We start from the raw sequence: 25,569 nt of genomic DNA on the forward strand, positions 1-25,569 counted from the left end.
CAGTATTGTTAATTTCATACAACACAAAAGTTGAAGTACTAGCTATCGGCGTCTCCTTTCCCAGCCACGTGGAAGGTGTGCTTGAACGAGTAGTCCATTATCAATTCCATGAACTGGTATCTTCGTCGCGTCATTTCTACAGCAGTATTTGTTATTGTGCGAAAAAAAACAAAGTTCACTAGATGAGAACACGTCTGAATAAGTCGGTCATAATTTATAAATGAGTTTGAAAGTACATGATCATATCACCACCCATACAAAAACAATAGCAAATAACTTTTAATAACTTTTTTACTACAATTGGATCCAAGCTGGCAATGAGTTTACAAATACTACACTTTTAACCCAATGTGACAGTAACTTCTACTTTAAGCCCATAACCACTGAGTACGTGTGTAGGCAATTGTCGAAACTCTGTATTGCTAAAGCCACTGGTATTGACTAATGTCAATGCACGGTTACTTGAATATGCGGCTTCGTATATATTATTTTCATTGACATACATCTTTAATATGTCTCTACAGACAGGACAGGTTCCTGCAGAGTGGAAACGAGCTAGGGTTGTGCCATTATTTAAAGAAGGGGATAGAACTGACGTCACCGTATGACCGACCAATATCTATCCTCCCTGTAGTTTCTAAGCTATTGGAAAGAGCTGTCCATGATCAGCTGTACAGCTATCTAGATGAGAATGACATTGTGACTCAAATAGATGTCAGTCAGGATTCAGGCCAGGTTACTCCACGGCAACGGCCCTTACTCATGTTACATATATTTTATTTAATAATGTTGATCGTAAACCACTAACTGGTGAAATATTTCTAGATCTGAAGAAAGCATTCGATACAGTAGATCATGGACTGCTGCTTCAGAAACTACATCAATTTGGAATACAAGGCAGTGCATTGACATGGTTCCGTGCCGATCTAAAGGGCCGTATACAAGTTGTACAGTTAAATTCCACATTATCAGAAAGCATGGGCATTTCTTGTGGGGTACCCCAAGGTTCAATCCTGGGACCTTTATATATCATCCTTTATATCAATGACGGAAACAGTTATAAAGGCTCAAGTAATTATGTATGCAGATGACACGGCTATTTTCTATTCAAGCAATTCAGTTGCTGATATTGAAGTGACACTCACAGAGGAAATAATGCATGTCAAGGCCTGGCTTGGCTAACAAGTTAACACTGAATACAAGTAAAACCAAGACCATGCTTTTCGGTACTTCTTTTCGGTACTTTAGAATCATTCACAACTACAGCAATAAGGCCTGACATAACCATTATTGATACAACTGGCCACGAAGTTTTCCTAGTTGAAGTTTCAGTTCCATTTGATGGTTACATCGACAGGTGTTACACAGAGAAATTTGATAAATATATGCCACTCTCTCTTGAAATTAATAACCTAGGGTTCTTTTGTACAATCGTTGTCATAGTGATCGGCAGTTTAGGATTAGTTCACAAACGTGTAATAGTAATACCTGGTTTTAAGTTGATTGGCATCCCGCATCAAACCAAGAAGTGGTCAGCACGATACCTGAGTGTTAGTGCTGCTAAAGGCTCTTTCAGAACATGGAAAAGAAGATGTAAGACATGAATGTGTAAATTTTGTGTCCAGTCGATTTTGGGGGGATAAACATCGTTATCTATATAATGTTTATCATGAATCCTGAGTAAATAACTGCTGATATGTATGTATGTATGTATGTATGTATGTATGTATGTATGTATGTGTGTGTGTATGTATGTATGTATGTATGTATGTATGTATGTATGTATGTATGTATGTGTATGTGTGTGTGTGTGTGTGTGTGTGTGTGTGTGAATGGATGGATGGATAGATACTAGATGGATGGATTGACTACTGAAATACGGTCTGTTTATTTATTTATCATGTTGATGTATATATACGTCTGTAATATTATAGTTCATATTTGCTATCATATTGACATATTGTATCAACAAATACTTGCCTAATCATGTCAACAAAGTCGTAGAACTCTCATCGGATATGCTTTGTGATAACGTTCTGACGTGATTATAAAACATCATCTCTTTGTGCATAATCAGAAACTTCTACCACACACGGAGTGATATCGAATTAGGATTAAATACGGTTTATTGTGGATCATGAAAGTGTATTTACAACGAAACGTTAATCGAAAATAGGGTCGTCTCAGCTACTTATTGCGTCATTTGTAAACGTTTGGTCAATTGAAATAGTTTTCTGCATATAAGATGAACGTGCAAACGGGTGGAAAGAACACATCGAATGCATATAAGCTGTATTTCCTTACTTTAAGAAGTGACTGTGACATGTAACATTTGTTCTACTTCACCAAATGAAATGTATCCCATGAACAAATCTTAATTATAAAGTAATTTTGTAGAAGAGTCATGATGGATTCGATTTCTAAATCCCATTTTGAAACCAAAATATACAAACTCTGTAGACACAAGGAGCCATTGAACTCCCTTAGGAATTGACAAGACATGTTGCATCCCCGTCATTACGTATTTATTTACATGAAATATCAATTCAGTCATTGTAACAACTGGGTGATAAACTGTACAGGACATGTACAGGCAATGCGATTTATTTTACGAGTGTTGATGCCGAGGGCAAAACTAGAACGGAATCATCGGAATCATTATCAGAGAGGCGAATTGTCCAGTGGCGCACATATATGTACCGAAGGTGCATTAAATTAAAGCTATGCAGTTTGATTGTTTTCCAGGTTAACGTTAATGGGCATACCTTCCCGATAGGATTCTGAACCGATCTTTCAAAACAAACAGTACACACACACACACACACACACACACACACAAATATATATATATATATATATATATATATATATATATATATATATATATATATATATATATATGGTAGCATTGCTTACTAATTTAGTCAGCTTACAAATTTTGTTTGTGTACACATTGATAACTCTAATTTTTAAATGTGTACAATTATAGTAATGAGCAAATTTGAAGAGAAAATACGTATTTGTGATTTCTGCTTTCATAAAATATACAACATGGCGATCATAGCTTGTTATGAGGGACGAGGGATACATGGCCAACGTAAAATAATTAGGTATACAACATACACACGTTTAAAAGCCTACACTTTAACATCGACGGTTATAGTGCTCAGCTGTGAATCGTACGACGTTGTCTGCTGGGGAATTACATGAACATCCGACTATATTTCGTGCATCAGTTCCCGAACACTGAACCATCATTGTTATATTAGCTATCTAATTTTAATATCATTTAGGGACATTATTTTTAGCATTTGAAATAATATTTGCTCCAATGATGAATACTGAGTAACAGACGTAGTGTACTCTATAAATAGTCAGAGAGTATATGAATTTAGGGCGTGGGTGAGGGATCTGACGTTTATGAAAATGGAAGTAAACTTCGTTCTCACAAATGCCGTTATCCAGTGCAATTCACGAGTAAAAGATAACCAATGGTTACATATACCTTACAATTGCTAAAAGCTTACGGTTGCACAATGATGCTTGTCGCATCACGGAGAGCACATAGGAGAAGTATATTCAGGAATATGGATCTCGTGGATCTTCTATGATTCCACCATATAAACACACACAGCAACAGTTGGCAATCGAGTAAAAATAGAAATGGGGACGACGCTCTTCGTCACTACATATGTGTTGCATATCATGTCATTCGTATATAATAATAGTATGGGACCTATTTACGTTCTATGAGATGCTGTGAAGGTGAAAATGTGCTGTGGCGCGTTAGGGAACAAACGGGGGGGGGGGGGGCTGAGAATAACATATTTTGGTCAAAATTTTTTTCGAAGACACTCGACACTCCTCCCCCTACGTCGCGCTCTCAAAAAATGTAGCCCCCCCACCCCATGAGCCTAAAGGTTTTCGTGCCCATTAAAAGGCTACATAGAGAATATGTTGGGGTGAAATTATACGAATTATACGGTACATCCACCTTCCCACATTCTGGAGATGTACAATTGTATGGTACGCTATATTAATAACAGTGCAATCGACTTCAGCATTCATACATAATACATATTAGGCATATATTTTAAAAGTATACACATTATTGAATGCCATAGAGTACTTGAATATTAATATTGTTTTCAATACCCTCTCTTATTTACTATATTATACTATACAATATGTTAACCTGAAAGAGATTTAAGGCAGACACAAACAATCGCTTGGTTATTAAATGTCTCATATTAAATATACGGTAGGTATTAAAATGAAGTGAAGAATTTTACAAACGTATGAGGTAAACGACTGCCCTTGATTGTTAATTAACTTTTGCTCAAAGAGTCAACGTTATAGTACTATCCATAATATATATATATATATATATATATATATATATATATATATATATATATATATATATATATATATATATATCTTTGTGTGTGTATGTACAAGGTACTAGACTGCTCTTGACGTTCAATATGGTTCAATTCATGAACAAATTATTTCATACCTACTTTCATTTCTCCTTAGCCCCCCCCCCCCCCTCGCCGCCGTAAATTCTGCTTGTTTCCTGCAACATATATGCATAATTGTTTTTGCTTCATTTAATGTATGGGTACATTTACACGAGGGTTGTAATTTAAGTCATGGTACGATGACGATTTACTTGTAGTCTAAACGTATGCTTTAATCAAGATTCACTTAAACAATATACAAAATAGCCACTTTGAAACGAGTAACATGGAATGTCATTGGTTTATTAGTAATTTGACTTTGTGCGCCTGCTCAGTTTAGCCCCTTATCGTTTATTCTGATTCAGCCAGCTAGCAGATGTAGAGAGCTATATATAGCAGTGGGCAGAGAAGGTACATCATGAGCATAAGAGAGACCGATGTATGTCAAACCCCTTGGCGACTGACCCCTACAGTTCAGAGGGAGTGGAAAACACATCAATTCCTGTACATAACAAGGCCATTTCGTGTTTAGACCTTGTACTGTGCTCACATATCAACAGTACAACCTCGGCTGCTCAACGACACTCGGCAGTGTTTGCTAATTGACGTTTATGTGCCATCTGGTTACTACAGCTTTCATTCAAGCCATGGCAGAGACAGAAGCTCACATCATGATAGTGTTGATCGTCATGTCATATTGTCTATGCGTTGCTGTTTCGGTGACTCCTTCATCTTCAGGCAATAACAGGTACGGTTCCATTCATTTTGTTGTGACAATTGTATTTTCTAAATACTGTCAAAATTGTTACATGTTATAAGATGTATTTAACCCCGATTGCACGTCATGGTTCGGTTTACCCATCGTATATTCGTTGACATATTTTACATAGTTGTCACCTTCAGTCTAGAGTTTTATTTAGACAATACTTTAGCACTAATCTTCTTCTAACAAACCTGTAATTGCATTATATAGGTTCAGTGTAATTGGTAACTGCTATATGAACTGTTTTTTACTGCTCAGCAATCGTTACATAGTTAGCCGATGACTAAACAAAACCTCGAGTTATTTAGCAACCTAATCGTATTATTGTAAAAAAATAATGGAGAAAAATGTTCATTTTAGAATACGATTGACAGGTTTACAGCTATTTTAGTGTTGTCTTGCTAGAGTTTTACTTTCTCGTGGAGGTTGCCCTATAGTTAGATCAGGGTGCTCTAACGCAGAATCAATAAATGATGGTGAAGAGTAAAACACAAAACAAAAAGCTACAACAACAACAACAACAACAACAACAACAACAACTACAAAAACATTAACGACGACGACGACGACGACGACGACGATGATGATGATGATGATGATGATGATGATGATGATGATGATAACAGCTGCAGCAGCAACAGTATAAAGCTAAAAAACCTAATGAAAACCCTAGTGAAATAGAAAAAAATCAACTAAAACACATTATGATATAAAGCTAGATAAGATAAAATATGATGTAGTAGTTGCGCTGGAGTTAGCATTCAACAATCATCTGCATGACGTAAGAATGCTGTAGATTAGAAATTATAGAAAATTAGTACTCCTGGTGAATAGACGAGCCTGGTGCATATGATGTCTACAGAACGACAGAGTATCAATAGAAACAAACTATTTACTAGTCGCCTTGTAGTGAATTATGTAGAAATTTAAATGTCCCGCTTGTTTGAAAACCAATCTTTGAGCAAGCTCTTGACGAGATTCTACAATATATGAGTATACGTAATGTTTAATTTCCTATTCCTTGAGAATGTGTTTACGCACTATACTTACAAAAGAGTACAGGAAAGCACGATAGCTAAAGATACATTCACTGTTTTACACATAGCATAACGGTAAACGTCATCCTTACACACTTTGACTATGAATCAAAATAAAACGATTCAGATGTACATAACTCAGCGAGGAAGCCCTAGATTACAGAATATCAACCCAGTAAATTATTTTGTAAGTCTGACGTGGAACGATAAAAACATTGTTTACCCACTAACAGGAAATTACAATTGCAACATATGATGAGTTAAAACGAGCATATAGAGTAGATCGAGGACGTGTGGACTTTACCAACCAACCAACCAACCAACCTATCTACCTACCTACATATACACGGGCATGTATTTCAAAATTCAACATTGTACACCAATCATCACTCACTATCATGTGAAATATGTTTTAAAAAATAACAATCCCGTCATCGGTGGGTATGTGCATCTAGGTGCGAATTGCAAATAATACAGGCACTAGGAGGTGGAGAAATGAATAATTTATGCATTGAATTTCAAAATAAGGACCTGGTTTTAATACGTTATTTTTATAACACATACATAATTACCTAGCTAGTTAGGCACCTACTTGCCTAACATACATACATACATACATACATACATACATACATACATACACACACACATACATACATGCATACATACATACATACATACATACATACATACATACATACATACATTCAAGATTCTCCAATGCTGAAATGAGATAAGGATGATTACAGTGTTTTGTAACCACTAACTATATGGCTGAGGACATGTTCAATTAAATATAATATATACCCCCTCTTCCTTGCTCATTTATTGGATTTACAATAAAAATTAAAACAAAACAAAACATGCATATAGTTTGCATCTCGACATGTTAATCACAGAACACACAAATACAGACAGCCTTTAACAGTCTTTTTCTTTGTCAGTTTGAATTATAAATCATGACACAAATAATATAGAACAAATTAGAATTTCTCTATGAATAATTTTGTCAAAATGAAAATCAAATTGCTCGATAAATCACCGTCTACTAGAATTGTTTGAATGTGAATGTTTCAATATATAAGAGAAATTATGATTGCTTCTGTAAAAGATTAGATATTTAAACATAGATAAAGCTGTATATCCAAACGTGGGACAAGTAAGAAAAATGCACACAAAATTAGTCACACAGAACTCGTTACTAGAAGAACAAAGCGATAAATTATGAATTTACACACACACACACACACACACAGTCACATAATAACGATGGTAAATTTACATATCCAATAAATGAAAACTACCTGTCTATTAAGCCATCCATCGCACCATATCGAAACAATAGCCAACAATATAGAACAACCTAATAGACAAACGCTATTAAATAACATACAAGTTACACAATTACACAGCTATGAGTGTATAACCAGCATGTACTGCTTTTTTATTTTGTGCTCGAGAGAAAAGATAACAGAGGCTATTAAATGTTAGCATTATACACTTTTACCAGTAACTAATAACAAAGCCTTCCAAAATATAACAAAAGAACATATGTTGTTGGGTATTTCAAGGGAAACACACGATTAATGCTATGATCACAACTACTATATTAAGAATCCATTGAAGGGGCAGGGGATTATATTCGACCGTATGCTTATTATCACTTCACATCTTTTGCTCGTATCATAGCTATTGCATAACTCGCAATGCGATATGATTGTATTTACAGTAAAGCTGACATTTCAAGGACATTGAGACTTACTTTAACGATGCTGTACATTGTATATGTCTATAGTTAGAAGTCTAGAAACATATTACTTTAGAAAGCACATTGTATAATTCGAGGTTCATTTCTCAGTCTACATGGATAATGAGGCAAGCTATCACCAGATTCTGAACTAATATGTTCCAATGGTCAATAAGCAACAATCTAAAATAAATATCAAATCCTCATCCTGGCCATTTAAAAAAAATAATAAAAAACCCAGTTACTATCAAAGACACAGAAGTACAAATTATTCCCTTTACATGAAAGATCATTCCGCTATTCACCTTTACTATATTCTATTTCATGTGAATGCTCAAGTCACCTCCACTTAACGATAAATGGACCCCGTCCTTAAAACAGTCGTGAAAGTAATTTGGTTTCATAAAAAAGTTAATCCATCATGTAAAGCCGAGTAATCATTTATAAAATCATGAGATAGATCAGAATGCAATGTTGCGTTCAAATTCTTGGTGAAAAGAAAAATTTATCAAGATGAATAGATAAACCATCGTTTAAATAAACCAGCAGTCACATTAATAACTAGAAAGATAAGAAGGTGTGTAAACACAAGTTAATCACTGTTGTACCAAGACAATTACGGATGTAATATCAAAATCAGAATAGATATGTATGTGAAATAGAAAATCAATTATAACAAAATCATCAAATACTCAATTTCCTGCGATATCAGCATTTACCTTATCAAATAATTTCAGAAATTTCTTTGATTGACAGTTGCAAAGAATATCTTTTCTAATGTTTTGTTTTCAAATATAGCACATGGCAGGATGAACATATGGTTAACGCATTTGGCCGTGTCAAATATACCTGGCACATGTATATTTATATTATAACCTTGGCCCAGACTGGTATACAGACCGTCCAATTAAAAGTAGGACAATTTTCAAAGTTATATTTGAAACACTAAGTGGAGATATATTCATATTTCGAGTGCGATTAATGTGAAAAATAAAATTCTTCCTTGCAAAAATTGATGAAGGATTTATTAATCTAAGGTTGTTGATTGGCTGATACCGTCTTTTGGGTTTGAAGAGCATTATTCGCAAATATGACTTCCTTCAAGCAATATAATTTATAAATTGGCAGATCCTATTTTAAATGCACAGCTTTAAGTGCCGCGTCTAGTCCCCAATTCATTATATATAACTTGTCTAATAGCCAAGCGGCAAATGCTTTCGCAGTTGTTCGTCTTGCGACAATCCAAGAATTTCACCTCTAACGCCGCAATACGAATGCCCCCGTCAGTCCCTTTGTAAAAAACGTTCGCCTAGATGCCATCTGACACTTAATCAGCAATAAATTAATACTACAAAATTTCCCTTATTAATTTTCTTAGTTGGCACTTATTGATCATGTTTAAACACACCTGATGTTCGTATGACATTCTTGATGGGCCAGATGAGTTGACAAACCTTCTTTGTATTTGCTGTAGAAGGCACTCGATGTAATAACACAAGTGAGAAATACCCTGCAAGTTTTCCAGTGTTTTAATTCTATCATGTAGTCGGTTTCATTATGTTGCAATGGAATGAGAGACTTAAAACTAACAAATACAGGTCTGTATTTTATGAATAATTTAGCACCCTAAGGCACTGTGTTTTATATGTCTAACAATACACACATGACAGGTGGCAGCAAACTCAACCGTTAACTTTTCTGTTAAAACATGTTTAAATACCCAACAATCATACACAACATAAATGGAGAAATTAACATAATATCATAATTGTTGTTAATATTATGCTCACGTCAGGACATAAACAATTGCATAAAGTTAATGTCGTCCTTCTATTCCTAAAATATAGCGCGTATGGACAACATGACGACACATATAACTTGCTGTCAGTGGCGACAGGTTAATATGAGGGTTTTATATCCGATAGTTGAATTAAATTATTATAGCACTGTTGTTTTAACCTGTTTTAACGTAGCACTTTTCATATCATAGTCTGCATTAACCGAGATCGAAAATGTCTAGCATGTTGTATTATATCTGTTTGACTTTCTTATTAGTTATTTCCTCTTGAGCAAATGAGTGATTCATAAGGATAATCTTGTGAAAGAGAGAGAAATGTGTCTGAAGTGGATAGGTGCCACAAACGACGATGCCTAAGGGTTATTGATTAAAAGTTCATTAAATTCAATCAAGCACATAGACATGATGTGACCAAAAGAATTGATTACATAGACGTGTATGGAAGAGTGAAATAGACGATGGCTAATTATGCGCAGAATCACAATTTCTTTCAGAGGGTTTGTTTTCTGTCATGTCTATTGAAATGCATTTTTCTATACCATTTTTGCCATGGCATCTTAAATCTCCATACGAGGACTACATGGGAAAAGTGCTTTTTATGTGTTATCGTCAGTGATTTTTATACCTTGTATTTAATATGTACTTGTATAGTTATTACCTAATAAATGCAAATAAAACAAATCAAATCAAATAAAACAAAATCAAATCAAATAAAACAAAATCAAATCAAAGCAAATCAAGGGTTGCTATTATCTTAACATTGTATATTTAATCCAATGAAAAAAAAAATCATTATTTTTAATGTAAATCCTTTGTGTTCAACATACTTGTAAATGAACGATAACATATGTAATGTTACTCTTCTAGAAAATATTCAGATACCACCATGCATCTCAGAAGGAATTTGATGTAAACATGTGAAGTAAAATTCATTTAGATTACCATTATTAAAGAGATTCGAATTCTTGTCATCTTCTTTGACTTCACTTTTGCACTATATGCATAAAAAGAGTTTAAACTCAAAATTGAAAGACATATATACCAAGTTTACTATATATCACTTACGAAACGTACAACAAGGATAATAAATAATCGTTACCTACACTCAGTACAATTACTTGCAAACGACTTACGAATGATACAAAGCTAGGGATATCTTTTACAGTACCAAATGGCAATTCTAGATCTAGAGAAGAGTGTTTGTCGACAAGTTCTAATTTACAGTAAACACATTTATATATAATGCTCGATCATAACTGTTCAGCGCTTTATAACACTATTTCGTTCTTTATTGTCTGCATTTTGCCAATTAGCAAAACCCAAAATTAAACTGTATATGTGTGAAAAAAACAAAAACAAAATCGACCGCATTGACAGTATCAACATTCCTAGTATATCATTATGTTTTCCATATGTTTACCTTAACGATTGTGTTGCAACGTGGGATTGCCATATAGTATTAATAAGTTTAAAAAAGATGTCTTGAGGGAAATATCTATCACACTCGCGCTAAGAGTTTATATAATTGGTTATAAACATTCCATCAGTTATGTGAAACAAGTCCATGACATTATGTCATGATATCCTTTAGTATGGTTAGTACAGACATTTAGGAACTTAGATAACGGATAATTGGGTAAAGTGAATTTTTCTCAAGCGGCTGACTAATCATGAGGACATAATCTGCAAATGTCATTTCTATTATCATATTGATCAGAGACGTGCACTGGAAGGTTAATGATGAGAAGGCCTGTGTAATTCAATGTTTGTTAATCTGCTAGTCTGTTTCAGCGTACCGCCGTCATATAAATCTAAACATGCGTAATTAATATTGTATGTTTGTTTTGACCTCATGTCACCTTGAAGTATCAATATTTAAACGTTTATCGTCTGGACGATTGCAGCAGTGGTTTATGATTGCAAGCTATTAAACATTAAGTATGTTATAAATGTGAGGCCATGCAAGTATATGACGCAGTAGCTATACTCAAATGAATGGGGAAAGGTTCCATATGTATGGTTATAGAAACACATCACAACACAACACAACAAAACACAATACAACACAACAAAATCAATTTAAGGAAACGTATTATACACAAGTGTTCCTCTTTGACTTCGCTTCGGTACATTTAGTAGTAAGTGTTTGTCGTCCAACGATAAACACCAATCGTGAAATCTGTATTTGGTTTACAATTGAAATAACGGTAAAACGAAATGATGCAATGCTGTTAAAAACAAAGTGAATGACACTGGTTAAGAGCAGGGAATATATTTTGTTATTACATAATGACATGGCATCATGATCAACTTAGCCAACTAAATATTAATATAGGAAGACGTAATCGTAGTGTTAACACAGCTAGATATTCATTCTCAGATGAAACTGCACGTTTTGAAATTCCTGGACTGGCAGACTATCCAAGACATGCATTGTTCCACTACATCTGATGTTCGTTATTTATCCAGCCTTAGCATTCGTGACTTAGTAACGCTCAAAGTGTAGGGTCAAAATACACTCCTGACTACGGCAGAATTATAATTGATGTATTATATTGTATTTGCCTTACAACGTTAACCTTGTAGGAATACGGTTGCCTGACTGAGTATAAGGTGAACATTCAATCGAATTCAGTCACACAATGATAATATATGACGCATCTGGTTACCTGTAAGTATATCCATATATCATATTATGGAAGGTATTCTGCTCCTATTTTGTACAATCATCCATCCTTTAACACTTTATCAGCTGTATAGATATAGACATGATGTTTACTTTTTTTGTCATTTCATGTTAGTAAACGGTCGCCCCAACCTTTTTAGTCTCCTATTAAGGAAACAAAATTGCCGAGGCAGCAGAAACGAACTACAAATACACTATGGCAGCACTAATGTTTATTCACTTCAGCAGACAAGATTGATACCAGGATTATAATGAAAATTAAGTGAACGTGTGTGCAAGATCTCTCTAGGGTCGCACATATCTTGACAAGCAAATCGGTTAAATGGTTGCATTGTAACCTAAGAAGGACTTCCATTCGATGATAATGGTATAACCACAAGATACAAGACAAATGTGTCAAAATATCGAGAACTTACAAGATGGAAGAAAATTTTCCAATTAAATTATCACACTATAAAACGACTAAAATGTATTTATATCTATAAACGACATTATTAACTATCTCGGTAAAATCGAAAGATTTAAACACACCGTACGACTTATGACATGATGGCACTTTGTATTTTGTCATGGGAGTGGTATCTAGCAAATGCACATTGCATTGGATAGAATACTCGTAAGACTCGCGCGCATCAGTGATTCTTTTCATTATTCAGGCTCCGTGGCATAAAACTACAAGTGTACACGTGATATCTCTTGTCGGCCGATTAACGAAAACTGTGCTGACTATTCGAACCAGATATTCTGAATTCTAAAAAGCGTTACTTTCTTTGCTGAAAAAGGTTTGTTTCATTTGCCAAGTTCATGGCAAAATGAATAGTAGTATTAAAACTCTTATATTTAAACATCATTGTTCCATACAATGTCGACATCTAAGAATTGCGTAATAAGTAGACTGTCTGAAAACGTTTCAATTTTAAATTAATTCTGAACAGGTCTACGCCTTTATCTTTGACAAGTCAACCTACAGCCATAGCAGTGCCTACAGATGACTCACTCTCGTCATCTTCACATGGAAGTGGTACAGATGTTCACTATGACCTAGATACAGATCTCACCAAAATATTAGATGACATTCTCCAGAATTACGATATGAGAATAAGACCAAATGCAGCAGGTAAGGAAATACACATATAAAACTACATACATACTAATTAACAGACTGACTAATAGACAAACAAACAAAAATACAGACAAATAAACACACAAACACATACATACATACATACATACATACATACATCACGAATACAATCTGGTCCAGTATCTGTGTCAAGGTTGTACCGTGTCATACCTCCGTCATAAATGTCGTCGTCTCAAGAAAAAAGAGCGAGTAAGCTAATGTTTTGAAAGAAGTATCTGCAATATGGTTATTTCAAAAATTATCGACTTTACCAATAAACTGTTGGTATTTGCTCGGTCCTTTAAGCCTTTTGCAGGAACACTCGCCGTTTTTACCTCCCGTAAGGGTACGGGAGGTATTAAAAGGGGAATGTCTGTCTGTCTGTGTGTCTGTGTGTCTGTCTGTCTGTCTGTCTGTCTGTGTGTCTGTGTCATCATTTTCTAAAAATCGGCTGGCTCAATTGTAATGAAATTTGGAATATATAATCTTTAGGGTAATGGCTAGACCTGATTAGGTTTTGAGCCAGATCTCTTAATGTTTAATTAGAGAAATTTGCATATTAATGAAATCAACTAATTATGCAATATCTTAAGACTGCATACTTCAATTTCAATATAATTTAGTATATTCGTTAAACATAACAACATACATTTGTCCTATAACATTCGTTGATGTACCTTACAGCGTTAATGAATAATTTGCATAATTAAGTATTTTTGGTAATTAGGCTATATCTTAAGAATGCATACTTCAAATTCAACATAATTTAGAACATACATTAACCATAAGAAAACACATATGTCCTATCAAGTTTGTTGATGCACCTTACAGTGTTAATGAATAATTTGCATAATTAATGGTTTTCGGGTATTTAGGCTATATCTTAAGAATACATACTTCAATTTCAATATAATTCAGTACACACGTTAACCTTAACAATCGCATATGTCCTGTGAAGCTTGTTGACGTACCTTTCAGTGTTAATGAATAATTTGCATAATTAATGATTCTTGGTAATTAGGCTATATCTTACGACTGCATACTTCAATTTCAATATAATTCAGTACATACATTAACCATAACACATTGTGTATGTCCTATAAAGTTAGTTGATGTACCTTACAATGTTAATGAATAATTTGCATAATTAATGATTTTCGGTAATTAGGCTATATCTTAAAACTGCATACTTCAATGTCAATACAATTTAGTACATATGTTAACCATAACAAAGCGGATATGTCCTACAACATTTTTATATACTTTACAGTTTTAATGAATAATTTGCATAATTAATGATTTTAGGTAATTAGGCTATATCTTATGACTGCATACTTCAATTTCAATACAATTCAGTACATACATTAACCATAACAAATTGTGCATGTCCTATAATGTTAGTTGATGTGCCTTACAGTGTTAATGAATAATTTGCAAAATTAATGATTTTCGGTAATTAGGCTATATCTTAAAAATGCAAGCCTCAAATTTCGTAGAATATGATACATATATCAACCATAATAATATGCACCTGTCCTATGAAGTTTGTTGCTACAACTTTTACCTTTAATGAGTATTTTGAATAATGAACGATATTCAGTAATTAAGCAGTATCATACACTCTTACATACATTAACCTAAGAAAGCACGCTTGTCCAAAAACAAAGCCTGTTTACCATTGTTTTTTTTAATTTAATGAGTTATTTGTATAATTAGTGATTCCCTTACGGGAGGCGTTCAGTTTAAATCTGGTATAGTCTATGATAAGTTACAGTTTCTAGTAATAAATGTTAAAGAGACAGAAAAAGACGTGTTTGTTTAATAGACGTATTGGTGCAGATACCAGTCAATGACACATTGAATTCACATTCTTATTTTAAGTACAGTTTACATCAGTCATACCGTCGGAAAATTAAATAATCATAGACTTTCATTCCTAGTAATAAATATGTAAGGCTGCGGGACAGCATAGCGCTTTTTGAGCTGATGTCAATTCGAGGTGAGTATCCATCGAACAGATAGCAGCAAACGATTAATTCATATAGATATGTTTTAATTCAAATCAACCCAGTCTAGGTATGTGTCCACGTCTACCTGATACGACAACTTGCAATTATACTGGTAGGGTGTCGAAGTGTCTTATATTGTATGTTCACAAGCCATAACTGTAAATACGTGCGTAGATAATGGAGTAGTATGCATGGTATTACCATATACTTCTATTATTAGATTGAAACGCTCTTTAAACGAATAGAACGTACGTCATGGAACAAAAGAGCATATTTGCTCAATTTGAAAATATATGAAATGTTTCAATTGTGAAATTTCAGGAATGGGGTGTTGTTACTTTGACATTACTAGATATCTGCTTCTAAACGACTAGATAAATACTGTGATCATTTCGCGGTCTTTTTGTTTACCAGAAGTGTACAATAGTTATTTGGCTAGACACCAAGTCCAGTGAGACTAACTACAAAGTTGTAAACACAATGCAGATAGCAGAGATTGGCCCTCATTGGAAAAAAGTTTCTTATTTTGTGGTCTGTGTGGTGATTGTAGATCACTACATGCATGTTTAAATATGTTTAGCTTACAGATTTCAAAGTTACCACTTGAATGATAAGTCAGTGCATGTTTTGAATGAATCGGTAGTAGTACCACACAGTCCATAGACAAGATTTAGACAGACGCAATGTCCTGCTCTAACATGCACAATGAATAATTAAAGCAAGTCGACCATGTGTTTATTGTAATAGTTAGTGTCCATGCTGCCACTCTTTGCATAATTAACAAAATAAGGATGGTAGTGTGTTTATCTCCACTTAAACCTTCTGACGAATTTCACTGAACCTGATATACTGTTTAGTAACATTTAAAGCTTATCAGAGAAACCCCTGTAAATGACCCCTGTTTACAATTTTACATTAATAATCAATATTGGGGTTACGATTCCCCTGGATTAAGCTACTACAATTTATAGAATAATGTGAAATAACGACTTCTTAATAGTGCCAAACGTTCCTTCACAAAATAATTTATATTTCATCCTCTAAACTAATACAATTTATGAAAGTAATAAACTCATGACAGGCAATATGACGCATTATAACATTCTGTAAATTTAATATGGAGCGTAAGATAATGCTGATTGGAGTTAACCAAGAAACTGAATTCACCTAAATATTCATTACAATCATGGGCATTATCACGTGACATCAGAACATGTACCTTGTTCTATGTATATGCAATATATGTTACTTCGTGACATGAAAGCTAAGGGCACAATGAGTCACCATGTAACCATCGTGTAATTGACTAAACTTTTAGGCCAATTCGTACAAGTCACTAGTTTGGTAAACTATGTTGATATACTTGTAACCTGTAAATGTGCTACTACAGTTGTAAGTAATGTGTTTTATTCCTCTTCAACAGGTCCCCCCATCGTGGTAGTCACAAGTGTTTACGTAATAACTGGATTCAGCACAGTTGCAGCAACTATGGTAATATATATTTAGTTACATAATGAAGTATATATTTAAAGGATTCAAACATTTGAACATTTGCTGGAGTTGATTGTAAAGTACACCTTAAAATCAACTCTTAGCAAATACTGCAATTCCCCTTTCTTTTCGTTTCCCCGTTAACTACATTTTGTCCGCAAGTGTGGAATTTACGAATAACCGATTATTCGAAAATAATTGATTTATACAATAATTACCAAAAATTACGACAAATAATGAATACACGGTTTCCGTTTACAGTTAGCTGGTCAGCAGGTGACAGGAATATGATTGTTTTTATATAACCAGTCAATGGGACAGGGTTATTAATTTTAATTGGATTATTTGATTAACATATGCAAGGTAATTAAAGTAGCCAATTTCCTGTACGTAATTAGGAATTACCGGAGAATAAATACATGTAGTCTGTAAGTGGCATGTTATAAAACTAATGATTTCGTAATTGACTTAATCATTGGAGGGCAGACTATATTATTGCATGATTGATAGATACAAGATAGAGTAATCCAATAAGTAATGTAATAATAATTCGACGTTCGATGAAAATGACATCAATTAACAAGTTCACGGATAAAGGCCATTATCAGCCACCTGACAGATGTACAGCTAAATAGTATATTATGCATGCATTACTTGAGGGGATATACGTCACTCCGTACCATTACAGCGTGTCGCCTACAATTTGTACCTATTTCATCCGCCATATATCTGCTTTATTTCAAATGCTAAGGCCTCAGATTATCACATGAAAAATTACATTACGACAGAGAAAAAAAATATATCACACAGCTTAAAGAAAGAGATGTTAGAAAACGAATACAATATATCAACAACTGATGATTTATATTGAACTAATTCATTCGTACATGCTAGTGGAGTGAAACAAAATGCATTTCATTGGGTAAATTCAAAATATTTGATGATCAAATTATAGTGTATATGGTCTTTGTACATATGAACGTTTGAGAATGTATCCCTCATGTATCATATATGACGTAGAGGAGGTGGTATCCATTATGAACTATTGGTAACACAGTATTTAATAAAGGCTGATGTGATCAAACTTGTAAGCAAATTTCAAAGCCATGTCGAGAGGACTTTCAACTTTACTGTAACGAAACTGATAGTAGTGATATGCATGATGTAGCATATACATGAAGTGGTTGAACGTATTTCGAAATACAAGTAATTATTCCTGATTGTATGTTCTCTGTCCTCAAATTTTAATTAGTTATTAAAGCTGCACGAGCTGTAACTGGAACGGTTTTTGTTTGTTTGTTTGTTTGTTTGTTTGTTTGTTTGTTTTTTAAATTAAAAAATCCTGGTTTGTTAGACATAATGACTTTCTCGCAATATCATACATCCTGAACAGTATTGAATCACCTGTGAGTAAACAAATTTCTGTAGCTGTACACATAGTATATTACAGCAAATCAAACCAAATTGAATTTCGCGTCCGCAATCAGCCCCCCTTCCTATGAAAGCATGATGTGAATATTTTGTACCACTACCTATAGATAAAATCGAATTCTGATTAATATGTACAGGGCCTGATTATTGGTATTTTAACATTTTCAGTGAAAACATTGTTAAAGATTATTACTCCAGTTACAGTTAGTGCATGATGACAGGATTTGAAACGAATTCATGGAGTTTGACCGGTTTTCAATGATGAAGTATCCCGATTACAAATATTTCACACACACACACATCTGAAGCTTTGGCGCATGTTGATTAAAATAGGATCTGTCAGGTAACACTTGTCACTTGGATGCTCCATCTACTTTATCAAATTATTAATTTCTCATTAGGATTATAACTTAATGGTCTTCATCAGACAGAGATGGAATGATCCTCGATTGCAATACAATGGCACTGCAGGATACAGTCTCAGCGTAAATCCGAAATTATCAGACAGGATATGGGTACCAGACATGTTTTTTGCGAATGAAAAAGAAGGAAAGCTGCACGACTTAACAGTGCGGAACGAGGCTTTGAGAATATATCCAAATGGAGACATTCTACTCAGTATGAGGTGTGATTAATACAGTTATTTCCTTATTCAAATCACGACTTTCTATAGATTCTGATGTGTTCTCAGTAGCAGCTTATAAGAGTTTACTAACAATATCTCATTTCTTAGATATGATTAAGTGAAAGCTACATGTGCTAGAACTAAAATCTTCTTTTCGTACGTGGATACAAAACTAATCTAATAAGGCTTTACGGATGATACATAACTTGGTTTACATGGGGTATCTTTTCGAATGATCGCGAGGCTGAAAGGATAACCCGCCGTAATAAAAAAAAAGCTATGTACAGCAGTGAAAAGTATTTCAAAAGCTACTTTCTGATTTCTTTTTTAAAATGAAAGAATTTTATTCAGAGATGTGTGAAAGGGAAATGAACTTGAATTTTGGTGGTAGAGAAGTTTATGATAGTAAGTTACAAATTAACGCTTGTGCAGTGCATTGCACCATTTATGTTTTGATCAAGTGCAATGTTATAATAAATAGGCGCATGAGCAAATATATCATATATACGGTATGATACCAGATATAATGTGAGAGTTCTGCCAGTGACTACTGGTGCTTCGGTATTTTTCAATAAGTACTGAAACATATCAAGTCACTTTCAATTAAAACAAAGATGACGAAAAACTATGAACACGTTCCAGACCATGTCTTTTAAACATATTACTTACTGATTTAGGACTGTATTTGGTACTTTAATGAACAGTGGTTAATGCATGATTAATCATTCAATGGGCTTGGTTGATTAAATAAATAATTCTCTTTTTCTGGACAGAGTAAGTCTTACTCTTGCTTGCAACATGGATCTCAGGAAATACCCGATGGATGTACAGCTTTGTCACGTAACTATGGAAAGCTGTAAGTGTGTCTCTAATATATAGGGTATGGATGTCAATGCAATATCAGAATGGGCCAAACATTTCAAATACGTCATTTTCCATCAGCACAGATCTAGAGACCAAATCAAGAGCTAAAATCATTCAAGATCCTTTGGCAAATGCCAACACTGTTCTTAATGCGGACATCATTCTACATTTTGGAATAACCGCCAAGATGATACATTATGTTTCTAATTGCAAATTGTCATGATATCCTAAATCCGAATACTTTTATTCTTATTCTATTATGTAGATGGTTTTCGTACACATGATTTGATATTTAAATGGTCGGATGAGGAAGACCCTATTGAAATTGACCCTGACATCGAAATTCCCGAATTCAGAAGACCAGATGTAAAGACGACGGAACTGAATAAAACATATAGTACTGGTAAGAGTTGTATAAACACCAAAAGGAATACTAAGGAATATTGTAGGATATAGCTAATTCCTAAGAAGTTTAACATCATCAGCGTTGGTAGGAATCATAAGTCTAAGTAGTAATTGCGCAATATGTGGATATCTGAAGCTCTGAGAATATAGTATTTAGAATTTGACCAGTGCAAGTGGAAAGTCATTGGAATATTCCGCAGGTAATCAATGCCATTGTTGTTAGACAGAGAACATTGTTAGCAATATTAACCACATACTTAATATGATATTTCCTCTGTACCTGTCGTACCTTGGTTACACCAGGCATTATCGTCATTTTTATTCACATATATCACAAAGGGGTGATAATCTCTCCTGCTCATGTCGATAGAAACCAATGCAGCATTTGGGCAAAGCTATTACCTGTGAAAATGGTGTACTGTGATAATGTTGTAATGACACCAGTGTTATATTCGAACACAAATAATTGAACACATTTACGAGCACAGTTCTTTGGAAAATTGCCATATATTGCAGCTACCCTGCCTCGTCATTGTGGTGAATGTTTATATCAACAATGTATATACAACAGCCTGCAGGACAAAATGAAAATTTAAAGAAATTCAACAATTTTCGCCAGTACTACACATTTAAATATGACGATTGACAGTTGCTTATGGACATTCTCCAGCAATCTACCTCATGTTCTGTTTTGCTATCTGTCGTCTTGCACCCCATTCTTCCTCTGCTTGCTTTTTGTTCTTCTCGTTATTGCAGCAATGTTCTTCTCTTCTTTTCTTCCTTTATGATGCACGTGTATTCTGATCGTACTAGGAGCTTTTAGCAGTCTGGCAGTGCACTTCCTGTTGAGACGCATTTACGACTTCCATATCATCCAGTCGTACGTTCCAATCTGTCTGTACGTGGTCGTTTCGTGGATGTCCTTTTGGCTCAATCCTGAAAGCGTACCTGCCAGGGTAGCTCTGTCTATAACAATCTTATTGACTGTAACTTCTCAAGTCACTGGTGTACGCGGTGACTTACCGAGAGTGGCATATGTCAAGGTACGAGTGATAAAAACATGTTAGTTGGGGTGCATGGCTGCTGATTTAGTAAGCTTGTGATTTTGGTTACTCTGTTGTGCACCACAAAAAGTCCCGCGAGATTTATTACAACATAACGATAATGAATGAATTTGGTCACATTAAGTTACAAGAAGAATGGCCTTCTTTAAAAGAAATTGTAAATCCCTCTGGGCTTTCAGTAGTGCAGTCTTGCACAGCAAACCACACTCATAACACATGGTTACACGTACATTCGCGCGCTAGCTACCCATAAGATCAGAAAAATGCAATGTGCATGGTAAGCACTTCCCAACTCTCCATGGGACCTATTATCTTGTACATGTTTGGTAAGTAGGTCTTAAATGAAAGGCTTCGTCTTGATATATAGCAAAACGCATTTTGTAATTTAAATTTGCAGGTGATTTCACGGCACTAGAAGCCTATTTTGTACTACGCCGCGTCTATGACTATCATATTCTACAAACCTATGTACCAACCGCTGTATATGTCCTCATTTCTTGGTTATCGTTTTGGATCAATCCCGAAGGAGCTCCCGCAAGAATCGCCCTTGGTATAACCACTGTGCTGACTGTAACAGCACAAGGTACAGGTGTCAGAGGCGGATTGCCCCGTGTAGCTTATGTAAAGGTAACAGAGTATACGCATTACATTGATAATTTAAAAAATTATTTTAACAAAACAAAAAAACCCTGATGTTTAACGTAGCAGAATATTTCGATATTGCAAATCAAGACATCTTTCTTTGTCCTGGCCAGTCTCATATAGAATTGACAGCCTATCCTACATCTTGGAATTTTGTACGTTGAATACAAACGTTTCACTGAACTCAATGTAACAGTCAAGGCTGTCACGACACATTAATTTTATCAGACAAGGTAAATGAACAATATGTCATGGAGTAAGGAATCTAAGGCGAACATTCAGGTTCAATTACTTCACCCCAGGGTTAACGTCTGCTTGTCAGTTTATATTTTATACCGGAATAGTAGAAAATGGCCCTTAGTAGAGCAGTCAAGTATTCACGTCGTGAAGAACAAAACTGACCCAGATAAAAAACGAGATTAAATACAATAACCCGAGTGTATATATTAGGTTTAGATAATGCATCGGAACATGCCATTGCATGAGGAGAATGTTATATAGTCGCATCACATGTACGCGTCATGCATGACCTTTAGCATTTATGCTATGAGTGTGTGCATTAACATAACATAATTTGAGACATACACACACTTAATAGATATTACATCCTACACAGTGAAAATGTAAGCTTGGTCTTTTATTGGTTAAGGAGTAGTCGTTAGTTGCTCGTATGTTAAATTAGTGTCCCATTAACCCAAGTTCTTTGTATACATGCACACATGCAAATACAAGAGAGACCCGCGGTGATAGATGCCATAGTGCATGGGTAACTCTCATTTCTTTGAAAAGAAGGGTTGACTTCAAGGCTATGACCTAACAGTTTGGACAGGTCAGCATACACCATTGGCACTGTTACAAGGTTTATGTAAAGTCTGATATCGAAAATATCCAAATGATGTAAAACCATCGTCTATACACAAAATTATACAAATGGGCAAGTGACGACTATTTTACATATGTTATATACAGATAAGTTGCGAATGGCGAAAATATATATAGGTTTTAAAATTGTTGCGCAAGTTTTTGTGGCATGTTAAATAGTTTTCCCAAATGTACATGTTGTCTTTTAAAATGCTCACATTGACTTTTTAAAATGTGAAACAAATATATGTCGCCTGTTAGAAATGATGGTATGATGTACATGATATGGTATGATATGATATGACATAATATATGTTATGATATATGGTATGTAATATATGATATGATATGATATGATATATGATATGATATGATCTAATATGATATGATATATGATATGATATGATATGATATGATATGATATGATATGATATGATATGATATGATATGATCATGATATGATATGATATGATATGATATGATTGCGATTGCCAATGAATGGAAACATTTCGATGTTTCACGAACACCCTTTCGTATAAATTGAATACAATAATAAGCCGTTTTTAAATTGCAAAAAGGGTTTAAAATAATCTCAGTCCCACATTTGGAGTACGATGGAAATAGTCGTGAATTTTGTACGGGTAATAATATGTAATGCAAGTGCTACATAAAAACCCCTGGAACAGAATATTCGGTCGTAGACCATGATCTTTGACACCAAATGGATAAAACCTATGTGTGGCATATATTCTACTCTGTTCACTGACGAGTCTTCTATTGCATGCTTGTCCAAGTATGGTCTTAAGTTATAGTGTATAATTATATCAAGTGCATTTTTGTTCAATGCGTTTCTTCCTCTATCTGAATAGGCCATCGATGTATGGATGACTACATGTCTTGGTTTCGTATTTGCTGCATTAATTGAATATGCACTAGTAAATTATCTATTGACCGAGAAGAAAAGAAGAAAGGATAAGGATGCCATGAAGGCTGCAGTAGAAAAGGTAAGCATATTTTGGTTTATGTAACCAATTTTCTGAACAATGAATAATATCTTTGTGTTTAATTAAAAAGGAAATAACCAAACAGTACATTTAAGTCATTTCTTAAGAAAGTCTGTCGCTAGGCACGTACTACTTAATTATTGAATTCATTCTCCTTAGATATACATTGTAAATTATGAAAGGAAAGTTCTGAGACTATATTGATTTCTGAGATATCTTTTTCACCGACGAATTGTGTTTCCTTCCCAAGACGTGACGACATCGATTATTGAAAACATTTCTCTAAACATTTACTATTTTTTCTTTCGATGGCCTCATTTCAAAATCAGGTGGTGAATTAAAAAACTAAAGACAGAAAAGACTTATTTATTTCAGATTTCAAATCCCAATGTCTTGTCATTAATTATTCAAGATTTCATCACTGTAAATAATACCATAATTTGTATATTACAAACTAGCCGCAGTTATGATAACTGATGAATATCAACAACTTGGGATTAATAGCAGGATATTGATTTGCGCTCTTGCCCCACGGTATTCAATCTCTGACAATATTTCAGGCAGTTGACCTTGTATTTGAATGATTCATCACAAGTGCGCAGACGAACGCCGGTTACTATATTTGTTTATATGTATGAAACCTATATTCCGAAACGTCTTATTTAAAGGTGTGAGCTTAAAGCTTTCTTTTCGAAATCCTTGAGATTACACACGACATTGAGTCAGACTCTCTGAAGGGCAGGCACCATGTGACACAATGTTTTCTTGAATGAACAATTAGCATACAATAAGATACAATCTTATTTATCTTTATATAGGAATATTCCAATGGCAATGGTAATGTGGAAATGGAAGTATTAAACCATAACATGCAACCACCTGCCAAATCAGATGATAACAACGACAAGGGTGAAGACGAAGAAAGTCGGGTGTTTTATATCACTACAAAAATGGTAGAATCTCTTAATCCTCGATCAATTGATCGAGTCTCGCGTGTGCTTTTCCCCATGGTCTTTCTTATCTTCAACATGATATATTGGCCCATGTGTTTTTCAGGTTACTCAGATGATCTTCTCGCTAGAATCGACCGATGAATACTAAGGACGCATTCTAGGGGACAGGGGACCTCTCTTGCAAACTTATATGTGTTCGAGACGGCAGGGATAGAGTGATTTAAAGTGAGGAAAGATGTGATTTGCGCGACACGTGATGTTTTTGAGAAGAAACCACCTGAAAGGAATGTGGCGTTATTGTGTTTATTTTCGTAAGGAATTTCAGAAACCTTCAATTGAAGTGTATCGCCATACAGTCATCAATACATTGTTTAATATTACGTTTAATACTGTGTACAAGCTAGGCCAATGGCCTTTCGGTACGTGACGTAAATAATTACAATTTTCAAGGTTCAAGGTGTCTGAGGAAAAACATAATAACAAGAATGTTTTGATGTCATGATGTAATACATTCTCTCTGCGTTCATCATGTACCGGTGACACGTTAATTCAAGAAAACCGCAGTTATAGAATTACTTGTTAATGAATACTGACATTCTAATT

At 34.5% G+C, this 25,569-nt stretch overlaps 1 protein-coding gene across 1 annotated transcript; it reads left to right on the top strand.

The window, feature by feature from the left end:
• The first annotated feature begins 5,141 nt into the window (after window positions 1-5,141).
• LOC144437565 (glycine receptor subunit alphaZ1-like) lies at window positions 5,142-25,132 on the top strand. The gene is made up of 9 exons (XM_078126527.1): window positions 5,142-5,211; window positions 13,430-13,611; window positions 17,050-17,117; window positions 18,950-19,173; window positions 19,947-20,029; window positions 20,303-20,440; window positions 21,904-22,133; window positions 23,879-24,013; window positions 24,832-25,132. Exons 1-9 carry the CDS (start codon window positions 5,153-5,155, stop codon window positions 25,105-25,107), a joined length of 1,395 nt encoding a protein of 464 aa, XP_077982653.1. The 5' UTR covers window positions 5,142-5,152; the 3' UTR covers window positions 25,108-25,132.
• The last annotated feature ends 437 nt before the right edge of the window (window positions 25,133-25,569 follow it).

Source organism: Glandiceps talaboti, chromosome 7 (genome assembly GCF_964340395.1).
Source record: "Glandiceps talaboti chromosome 7, keGlaTala1.1, whole genome shotgun sequence".
Classification (NCBI taxonomy): Eukaryota; Metazoa; Hemichordata; class Enteropneusta; family Spengelidae; genus Glandiceps; species Glandiceps talaboti.

What these genes read in the sequence shown, in the direction of transcription:
- LOC144437565 (XM_078126527.1), top strand. Translation starts at nt 5,153, where the DNA reads ATGTCATATTGTCTATGCGTTGCTGTTTCGGTGACTCCTTCATCTTCA. An exon ending in AATAAGACCAAATGCAGCAG is followed by an intron (nt 13,612 to 17,049) that starts GTAAGGAAATAC and finishes CCTCTTCAACAG; the next exon opens with GTCCCCCCATCGTGGTAGTC. An exon ending in GACATTCTACTCAGTATGAG is followed by an intron (nt 19,174 to 19,946) that starts GTGTGATTAATA and finishes TTTTCTGGACAG; the next exon opens with AGTAAGTCTTACTCTTGCTT.